Source organism: Podarcis melisellensis, assembly GCF_964234715.1.
Source record: "Podarcis melisellensis genome assembly, chromosome: 8".
NCBI lineage: Eukaryota > Metazoa > Chordata > Lepidosauria > Squamata > Lacertidae > Podarcis > Podarcis melisellensis.
The window spans coordinates 53,886,774-53,897,334 of NC_138540.1; the positions used below are offsets into that span (position 1 = coordinate 53,886,774).

Below are 10,561 nucleotides of genomic sequence, written 5' to 3' on the forward strand. Positions count from 1 at the left end.
CTGGCGCTCCAGCCTCGGCGCTGCGCCCGTCCCGTCTGCTCGCCGCTCCCTCGCCCGGCTGGCTCAGCGGAATGCTCCAAGCGCCGCCCGCCCGCCCCGTCGCGCCCTGCGCTGGGCTGGGCTTGTGGCGGCCGCCGCCTAACGGCCAGCCGACTCACTGACCGCCCCTCAAGCCCAGGAGCCAGTCCGGAAGGCCCCCGAGGGACGGGCAGCTAAGCAGCCCCACGCCTCCAGGCTCAAACCGGAACGAGGCGGCGGCTTGGCCGTCTGGGCTCCGAGTCCACGCTTGGAGCTGTTTCAGGCATGGGAGGCGGGGTCCCTGTGCGTTTGCTTACTTAGGATTCGGCGGGGTCCCAAAAGCCTCGGAAGCGGCGGGAGGACTGAGACGAGCAGAGGATAGCTCACTTGGTGAGCGCATGGTGCTGATAACGCGAAGGTTGCAAGTTCGATCCCCGTATGGGACAGTAGCATATTTCTGCCTTGCGGGGGGTTGGACTAAATGACCCGCGGGGTCCCTTCCAATTCAACCATTCTATGATTCTAAGATATTTCCCTGCACTTGATCAAAGTTATCGCTATTTAGATGTCAAGACTTACACTCAGCACCATTCTATGGAATCATTTATTTATATTGTTATAATGAAACTTTCCCTCAAAAGGCAAGGGCAGAAGCGACAGGTGCAATGCCCAGCCTAACTGTGTTTACTCAGAGGGTAAAGCCTGCTGAGTCCAAAAGGGCTCACTTCCAAGGAAGCCTGCAAAGAATTATTGCCTTAGCAACTTTCATGTTCTACATTCAAAACAGCTTCTCTTCACCTGCCCCACCCCACTCTTGAAATTGCACAAGTTCACCTTGAATGTGGAGCAGCTTAAAGGCTAGAAAAGCATCTGCCACCCATCCTAAAAAGCTCCCTGCCTGGTTTTGGCACTTTTCTACCCAGTCTCACCAGGACCAGGGTAATCCATAAGTTGTGGATTTGTTGCCAGTTAGCACCTTCCCAGTTCCCTGGGCCAATAAAGCGAGATGAGTGCTGCAACCCCAGAGTCGGCCACAACTGGACCTAATGGTCAGGGGTCCCTTTACCTTTTAATATTTGGCTGCTCAGCAACTGTGGCCTTAATTAGACACCAGTTCAGAAGTAAAATTTCACTGAAGAGAGTGGGATTTCTTCCAAACAGAGAAGAGAATATGGGCTGTTATTAAGAACAGCTAGGAAATTCTGTTCAATGCAAAACCAAATAACTTGCAGAAAAGGTTTGGCCTTTGCCAACCTGGTAACCTCCAGATGGACTACAATTCCCATCAGCAGTCCATAACTTCTGGAGGGTGCCAGGTTGGCAAAGGCTGTTCCTAAACGATGATTGGTGGAGAAGGGCCACAGTGGGCAATAGAACTGGCCTGGCAAGAGCAACTCCCAGTGCAAATTGAATTCGTATTTTAACTCCTGCCCTTTTGCTTACTTTGTGACGTTGATCAGGACTTTGCCTCTTCCCTGGTAAACAAGAGTTCAGCAGCAACTGTCAGTGCATAGTTAAGAACCTTTCTTGGTTGGGTGATAAAATTAGGTATTCTTGTTTTCATCAATCGGGAATCAGCTTTGGCTTGGGTTTATTGCATTTTCTGCCAAAAGATATGGCATCCCTAACACAATCTGACCAGAAGTGCATTAAGGTCGGCACCATCTTTTTCTCACAGAGGTGTTTCCGGGCAACCAATAAGCAGGACACAGAAGATGACAGCTGCTTCTCACAAGGTGTATTCAGAGGAACTCTTCCTGTGACGCCAGACCTTCAGCACCCATAGCAAGGAGGAGGGCATAGCTCAGAGACAAAGTTGATGCTCTACTTGTAGAAAAGGCCAAGTTCCACTCTCGCATCTCTAGGTGGGCTAGGAAACACTCCTGACTGAAGCCCCAGAGAGTCAGTGGCCTATAGACAATACTGAGCTGGGTAGGTTATTAGCTTCAAGTGACACTTGAGAGAACTGCCTTGTCCCTTATATGCCTGGTGGGTCATCGTGGTCTGGAGGAGAGCTTCTCCTTTCAAGCCCCCCAAACATCAGAGGTTCACTGCATAGTGGTTTGGAGCAGGGCTCTCAGCCTGGCTGCACCTGTTTTGTGCGACAGCATTCCTGTCGAGATGCAACAGGCGCTCACTTCTGTGCTTCTGGAAACAACAATACTTCTGTTTTGACAAGCTTTTCCAGCTGGAGGAGAAGAGTCTTAGGTGCTCATTTTGTTTTTTATTTTTGTACTATTTTTAAAAACTTTTAAAAAGCATTTTTAATGTGTGTGTTTTTCCTCAATTGCTTTGACACAGATGCAGATGAAAAGGGTGGTTCATAAATGAATAATAATGAAGCAGCTTTATCAATTGCTGTCCAAATATTTGTTAAATGCTCCTTTACAGCCCCATTATTACAACTCGTGGGAGCAAACTCTATAAACTATGTATTGTACGTGGTGGTACAGCCTTCTTTAGCCTGGTGCCCTCTCTCTGGATGTTTTGGACTACAACTCCCATCAGCTATGCTGGCTGGGGCTTGTGGGAATTGTAGTCCAAAACATCTGAGGGCATTAGGTAAGGGAAGGCTGAGGCAAGACTTTAAATCTGTCCTGAATCCACTGCCAATCTATCTCATTAAGTGGGCCCACCTTATAATACTATAAGGGAGAATATTTTTTGGATATGTTGCATAGTTTTATAAACCTTCATTGTATTCCCCTTCCTTGCACAAGCCCCCCTCTCCCAGCTAAAATAAAACCTCAAACCCTTTAGCTTTTCCTCCTTATGAAAGTACTCCAACTAATTGGTTGCTTGGGTTATTTTTCTGCACCCCTTCTACAATGTATTTTAATTTTATTTTTTTAGTTATGACAACCAGAACTGTACATAGCATTCAAGTGTAGCCCATGTAACAGATTCATGTACTATGCTGGCTATCTTTGAGGCAGCAATGCTTCTGAATACCAGTTGCTGGAAACCTGAGGGGAGAAGGCTCTTGTGTTGAGGTCCTGCTTTCAGGCTCCCTGTTGGGCATCTGCTTGGCCGCTGTGAGAACAGGACTAGATGGGCCATTGGCGTGATCCAGAAGGGCTCTTCTTATGTTCTTATTTTCAGTCCATATCCTAATAATCCCTAGCATGGAATTTGCCTGCCCCGAGCATTAGAGACAGCAGCTCCAAACTGTTGATACGGTTTCTCACTGAAAATTCCAAGGCAGATTGTAACAGTAATACAAAACTTAATTCAAACCTTTGCAGATTTATTTACACTTATAAAAAAAAATTTAATACCGTCTTTCAGCTCCAATTGGCACCCCACCCCCCACTACCGCAAATCAAGGCTGTTTTTCCTACACTCTGTTCTTAAACCAGCTGTAAGTTGTATACCTGTCCTGTTTTACCCCACAGAACTCTGGTGTGGTGGCCTTTTGGGCAAGCTGAGAATTCCCTGAGAGATACCTTTATAGACCCTTTATGCAGCCCGTACCAACCTGGTGGCCTCCAGAAGTTTTGGACTACAATTCCCATCGGCCCCAACCAGCATGGGATGGGGAGGAAGACAGGGCAATTAAACCTCCATTAAGACGCAGACTGTGAAGTGATGGTAAGGAAAGCCAACTCAACACTGACCCCTGGTGGTTATCTGGCCAATTGACAACAACACTACTATGGTAAAACCCGATGCCTCTTCTCGCACCACCATGTACCCCAGTATATAGGTGGGAATCTGTACTTCTGTTTGTCATTTGATTAATTTTTAGCTAACAGCTCAGTCCGACAGCCAGGAGGCTTCATGCTCTCAACAAGCAAGGATGCTTTCGAGCAAAATGCCTCTTGTGACATCAGCTTTAGGGGCAGGCAGGAATCCTCTCAAACTTCTAATGGGTAATTTCTGTTGTCCTCCAGATCAGGAGAGATTCTACTCAGCTGTTGTCCACTTCAAAACTGAGCATTGTTTTCAACTGGCCCTCAAACTGAATGGCACTTTTGCATGTCACAACTCCCTCAATAATCATCCTGGCACAAAGCTGTGGCTGTTAATGTATCCTCTGCATTCTTTTGTAGCACTGGACCCTTCACCTTAGGCCCATCACTTGCAAGACCCTTAACAATGAGCAGTGGGGGCAAGGGGCTACCACCATCTTACTGCTGAGCCACGAATACCATTGGTGGCTTCTGACCATTCATTGTGTCCTGGCGAAAAAGTAGGTAAGGTCCATCCTCAGCTGGTGGCTGCTGCGGATTATTCTCCCAGCTCCTACCGTAAAGGGAAGGAGAAGATCTTCTTGCCAGACTTGCAGCGGACTTCGGCCCCAGGGATTCGCACAAGGTATGAAGAGTCCTCAAACCTATTCACAATCTCCTGGAAAAGACAAAGGAGGTGAGAGGGGTGGGAATTATGCAGAGCCCAGGAATCTGATTGGCCCCTGAACATTTCATAGGCAGCATGCTGGACGTATTAATATGTGACAAATGTGGGTAGGAGAGGGCTTATACTTCTGAATACCAGTTTCTGGAAACCACAGGAGAGGAGAGCATTCTTGTGCTCGGATCTTGTGCGTTCAGGGTTTCCCACTGAGGCATCTGGCTGGCCACTGCGAGAACAGGATGCTGCACTAGTTTGGCCATTGGCCTGATCCAACAGAGCTCTTCCAATGTTCTTACGGCTTTGTGCTCCCATCTGGGCCCATCTACTTTTGTACTAATTGGTTCTGAGGTCCATTTCAAGGCTGCTGGTTTTAACTTTTGGAGCCCTTCACAGTGTGGGTCCTGTGTGCAGGAAGGAGCACATTCTCCTACACAAACCTTCCTGTGTGCCTGCTCTGTCTCCCATCAACATTTAAATCAGCCTTCCCCAGATGTTTTTTGGAGCAGCACTCACATCAGCCCCAGTCAGCAGGAATTGTAGTCCAAGACATAAGGTTGGGGAAGGCCGATTTAAATAAGAGGGAGATGTAGAGATAGCTTTATAGTTGCAGAACCTTCTCTGTGGAACTCCAGGCTGAGGAAAGCTCAAGAATTCCTAGGTAAGCTTTTCCTCACCAGATGTTGCCCTGAGCACTTCTGCAAACTGAAAAGGTATCTCTAGAAATGCCAAGCCAGACACCTCTATTTCAGCCCCCTGAGCAAGCTAATTCCTTAAACCTCTATGCTCGTGAATGACATCCGAGGTGGTTACCTGCAACTCCTGAAGACAACTTTCAAGTTCTTCAGAAAGGTTTCCAACACACCACGCGAGGCTGAGATGGAATGAGGGATTCTGTACAGAAGCCAGGAAAAAGCAGGTGCTAAGAATCTGGAGAAGCTGCACTAACCCAGCTAGGTGCCACCACCCCAGAATTCCTGGTAGGAGCTGAGCACCCTTCTCTATCTTCCATGGAAATTAGACTCCAGGGCAAAGAGGGAGGCTTTAGGTGGGCTGGTTGGTTTCCTCAACAAGTTTATGTTACCACAGCTAGTTTATACACATATCACATGAGATCTGCAGTCTTATTTGGGAATACTGGTTGGGGCTGATGGCCAAAATATCTGGAGGGCACTCGGTTGGTAACTGTATATATATATCTATATCTATATCTATATCATATATATATATATATATATATATATATATATATATATATTATATATATATAATGTAATAAACAGTTTATGTAATAAACTGTTTATTTCCAGGGCCGTGGTCATTCAGCAGCAGCCTCTTTTTGCAGACTCCACTCCCTCCTAGAACAGTGGAAGTCTTACCTTGTAGAAAGAAGGGAGACTGAATTCCTCCATAACTCTGTCCACTTCAGAAACCAACTCCAAGAGCTGAGTGTGCCCAGAAGTTACCTCCAAGCCAATGAAGGTCCTGCAGAGAGATATGACAGAATCTTAGAGCAGTTCAATGTTAATGTTCAACGTGAGTGCCCACTTTGCCCCAGAAGGCAAAGGGCTGAGGGGGCACTAATAGAATGCTGCCCCACTTGAGGCAAACACTGGCCTCCCCCTCCTCTCTACCAACCTTGTCCTTGTGCGATTATTCTGCTTGTGCCAATCAAGCCACAGGATGGTTGGCAATTTCAGCCTGAGGACATGATGCAAAGCAGCCTATTGCTCTCTGAGGAATAGCCTCAGTGCCATTCACTCACCTGCTTTTGGGATCATTGGTGTAAACCTTCACTCGATCTGCTCTACAGGTGAACCTGAAATGGGGAAAGAATCCATCTGATTCCTTTGCAAGATGAAGAGGAGAAGGAGGACAGGGGAGAAGAAGTAAGGCATACTGAAACCCAGGGGCTGGGGAGTGCATTTTCTGATTTGCCCCTCCCTGGAGCCTTTAAGTCACTCTCTTCCAGCAATTACAGCTCTCCACACTTACCTTTCCCTTTGCTCCCTTTTACTGATCCAGGCTTTGCTGCTGTTCTCTAAAACAGCTCTTGCCACAGCCATTCAGATGTTTTGGACTACAACTCCCATCAGCCCCAGGCAGTGCCAGAATATATAGAGGGCACCAGGCTGTAGCAAAGACTGCTCTAAAGTATAAAAACTGCACACAAGTTTTCAAGTGGAATAAGGTCAGCTGATTTAGTAACCATGTGGAAGGGTGGGTGAGTTCCACGAGTCATTCTACATCATGATTCTGGGGTGAACAGGGAGAGGTGTCTTTTGGTGTGGGTCAATAATGCCCTGTCTGCCTCCTCACAGAAGAAGCACGGATTAAGAATATGCGCTGGGTCAAGGGGAGGTGGTGCCCAAAGTGCAAGAGGAAGGCGTGGTCTAAGGGTCCAAAGCATCTTACCTGGGGAAGGAAGCCAGGTGTTCCTTGAGGGACTGGACAACAGGGCTTATCCAGTGGTGGCGCAGGATCACACCCTGAGAAAGGCTGATGTGGAACTCTGCCATAGCCGTCAATGATGGCACGGATGCACGTGCACGCAGGAGGAGGAGCTGGAGCAGGTCGAGGAAGTCCTCCTGAGCCTGATCTGTACAGAATGGTAGAACAACAGTGGAGGATTGGAGTAGGTGGGTGCATGGGTCCATCTCTGCTAAGCTGCGGTGGCAACTTGGTAGTAAGTCATACTTTCCATGCCTCAAATCTCTTCCGTAAAATGTGGATTACAATGGCCTCCTCTACCCTACAGCCACTACCAACCAGTACCTGTGGATGGGTAGAGAAAGATGCTCTTTGTCTACCCCAAGCCTCCCCTAGTCATGACGGCTCTATATTACCTCTGCTATTGGAGGAAGCAGGGCATTATTCTGTATATTGGGTGGGGGAGAGCACAAAGAGCTGGAGAGTGTGATTGAGCTGGTGTTCTGGTTTGGGAGAGAACAAGGCAAGAAGCAGAGACCCCACGGAGTGAGTAGGTGAGGTCTGCATCTGGGCCTCCCTCAACACTTGCTGCTCGTTTGCTGCTGCCCACTGGCTGTGGAATGATTTGAGGTGTGCTTTGTTGGTGGGGAGGAAGGTAGCAAACTGGCAGCTTCCAGGAACTTTGGGGTAGGGGGAAAGTGATGGGGTGTTTTGTGCAGAAAAGGGAAGAGCTGCATGCTCACAGGTGTCTGTGAAAAAGCTCCATGGTGGTTTTGGAAAGGCACTCCAGATATGCCTGTAGCCAAATCCAGGGTGTGGTGTCATAGATATGGCTTAAGCCTCCTGCCAAGACTCAGGGTCACCCATGTAACTGGGGGAATGTTGGTCAGCTCTAATGAAAGGTAGGTGTGTGTGGTGGTGATGTCCCTATGAGGCAGACATAGGAGTGGACAAGATCATATCTGGAGCAGTGCTTTACACCGCAACACTTCATTGTGGTTAAATGATCTGTGGTGCTTCTGATCTGGTTTTCCCCCTTCCACTTCATATTATGAATAGGAACAAAGGAAGCTGCCTTATACAGAGTCAGACCACTAGCCCATCTGGATCAGTATTGTCTACACGGACAGTGGCTCTCCAGGGTTTCAGACAGGGAGAGTCTCTCTCATTCCTACCAGGAGATGCTGGTGACTGAACCAGAGACCTTCTACATCAGTTGTGGCATTCTATTGAGGTGTTTGACAAGAGCTATCCTCTTAGACTTGTTTAGCCTGGAGAAAAGATTGAGAGATGATAAAGGTAAAGGGACCCCTGACCATTAGATCCAGTCGTGACCAACTCTGGGGTTGCGGCGCTCATCTCACATTACTGGCTGAGGGAGCTGGCATAAAGCTTCCGGGTCATGTGGCCAGCATGACTAAGCCGCTTCTGGCGAACCAGAGCAGCACAGGGAAACGCCGTTTGCCTTCCTGCCAGAGCGGTACCTATTTATCTACTTGCACTTTGATGTGCTTTCGAACTGCTAGGCTGGCAGGAACTGGCACTGAGCAACGGGAGCTCACCCCGTCGCGGGGATTCAAGCCACCGACCTTCTGATCGGCAAGTCCAAGGCTCAGTGGTTTAACCCACAGCGCCATAGCCACCTTAAATATCTAAAGGGCTGTCCTATGGAAAATGGAGCAAGCTCGTTTTCTGCTGCTCCAGAGAGGAGGGCCCGAACCAATGGATTTAAATGACAAAAGAAAGGAGATTCCAACTAAACATCAGGAAGAACTTTCTGACTGTAAGAGATGTTTGACAGGAGAACAAACTCTCTAGGAAGGTGGTGGACTGTCCTTCACTTGTGGTCTTTAAACAGAGATTGGATGGCCATCTGACAGGGGTTGGATTAGATGACCCTTTGAGTCTCCTCCAACCCTACAATTCTATGATTCTGTGTCAGTAAGCACAGTTCTATTAAAGATGTCTGGTCAGCCACTGTGGCTCTGTGGGCACCTCCCTCCTTTTGCCCATTGGAATGGCACGTCTCTGCTATACAGATCAAACAGCTGGAAGGGCTCTGCTCCTTGGAGAAAAGGTACCATTTCTGGCTGAATCCCAAAGATGTGTGTTTCCAGAGTTTGACTTCCTAGGGACACTGGGGTCGGAGAAGAGGACAAAGACCAGAAGGGCACTCACAAGGAACGTAGACATGTGTTGCCCAGTTGCCTCGCTCATGGGGAAAGGTCCGCAGGCGGCCTCCATGCTTGCTGCTGTCGTCCACCACTGTCTCTGCCTCCTCCTGATCTCTGAACATACTTAGCACGCTGTCTGGCACAGGAAGGCGGGGAGCTGTTGAGCTGCAAGGCAGAGGGAGAAAAGAGAATTCCCAGCCCTTTTAATACCCCTCTTCATTTGGAGCAAAACAGGCCAAATGACTCTTGGCCCCTGGACACTGCACACGTTTTTCAGTCCATGCCCTACCCACAACTTCAGCACTCAGATGAGTGCAAAAATAAGTTGAGTGACTGGATACTAATGGCTCTGCAATGCATGGAGAAACAGAGGAACCCATCATGCCCAGAAAGAGTGAGGTTTGAGGAAAACTGGGCAGAAAAATATTTCAGATGACCACCTCCCTACATCAAATTTGTATCTAGAATTGGGTTTTTCCTGCTCTAGGGAAAGTACTGTAACTAAATACTTACTCTCTGCTTTTTGTGAAGAAGCAAAAACATTGTTGCCTTGTGAATTAACCGCAGCCCTGTACAGTATCTGCTTTATTTCAATTGCTATGCTGTTGATTTCAGTCTGAATTACATTTTAATAATTGTTTTAATTGTTGCAAACCTCTGGAAAACTCTGGTGGGTAGCAGGATGGGGCTGTGCCCCAACCCACTCAGCTTTGGGACAGAATAAGGAATGGTGGTACCTCAGTTGCTTGGGCTTCTGCAGAAGACCCCTGGCTCAGCTGGTGCTTTCTCCTGCCAAAAGGGCCCCAAAAGGGCCCCAAAGCTCAGACCTTGCCTTGAGACCCTAAGGGGCGGCACTGAGGAGCAGACACCAAACTGAGGTGCTTTAAAGGACAGCAGTTGGCACCAATTGCACCAGGAAGTGCATGGAACTGTTGGGAGGTATCTACCAAAAGGTGCTGGGAGGAGGAAGAAGGGGCAACAGCAGCACAAACCAGTCTAGCAACCTGGGGTGGCAGGGGGAGAGAGAAAGAAAGCAGGACCCAGCCCAACCGTTCCTGCTGCCTCTGAATTGTTCCCAATCTAGATGGTCCTTACATGCCATTTTATTTATTTATTTCTTAAAAGTTATACACTGCTCGATTGTAGGGGGGAAAACAACAACCTAAAAGCAGTTTACAAAAAATATTTAAGAACTGGTGCCCGAGTTTGCCTTTTTCCTTTTCCCTCCCCGCTCCGTCTTCCTTTTCTGCGTGTCTTTTTCGGCTGAAAGGGAAGGGGGGGTTTTCTGTGTTGAACTGATACGCCCACCTGTCGCCGGGAGAGCGGCGGCCTTGACGTCCCTCCACCGAGCTTGCGCCGCCGGCCTCGCCGCCTTCCCCTTGCGCTCCCGAGGATGCGCTCTCATCTTCCGAGTCGGAGCTGCTGTAGCCCACCAGACCTGCGACCGCCGCCACTCTACTCATGGCCGGCACGTCAGGATCCCCACTTCCGCCACCTAGAGAGAAAGAGGGACTATTGCGCCTGCGCAAAAGCGCCTCTTTTAATGAGCGAAGCTTGCTGAAGTCATGCTGGTGCCACCCGGCAGT

General features: G+C 48.5%; 2 protein-coding genes across 3 annotated transcripts in view; both read right to left on the reverse strand.

Annotated features, from left to right (window-relative positions):
- Positions 1 to 10,561, reverse strand: part of MMP15 (matrix metallopeptidase 15) — a 29,102-nt gene that overhangs the window by 15,335 nt on the left and 3,206 nt on the right. The window lies entirely within an intron of this gene.
- USB1 (U6 snRNA biogenesis phosphodiesterase 1) lies at positions 3,245 to 10,438 on the reverse strand (the record flags this gene model as incomplete). 2 transcript variants are annotated; one of them, XM_081921694.1, is made up of 7 exons in its annotated part: positions 3,245 to 4,368; positions 5,185 to 5,265; positions 5,751 to 5,856; positions 6,137 to 6,190; positions 6,787 to 6,970; positions 8,980 to 9,140; positions 10,284 to 10,438. In XM_081921694.1, 7 exons carry the CDS (start codon positions 10,436 to 10,438, stop codon positions 4,264 to 4,266), a joined length of 846 nt encoding a protein of 281 aa, XP_081777820.1. In that variant the 3' UTR covers positions 3,245 to 4,263. The 2 variants fall into 2 exon arrangements, with proteins under 2 accessions (XP_081777820.1, XP_081777821.1); XM_081921695.1 differs by lacking the exon at positions 5,185 to 5,265.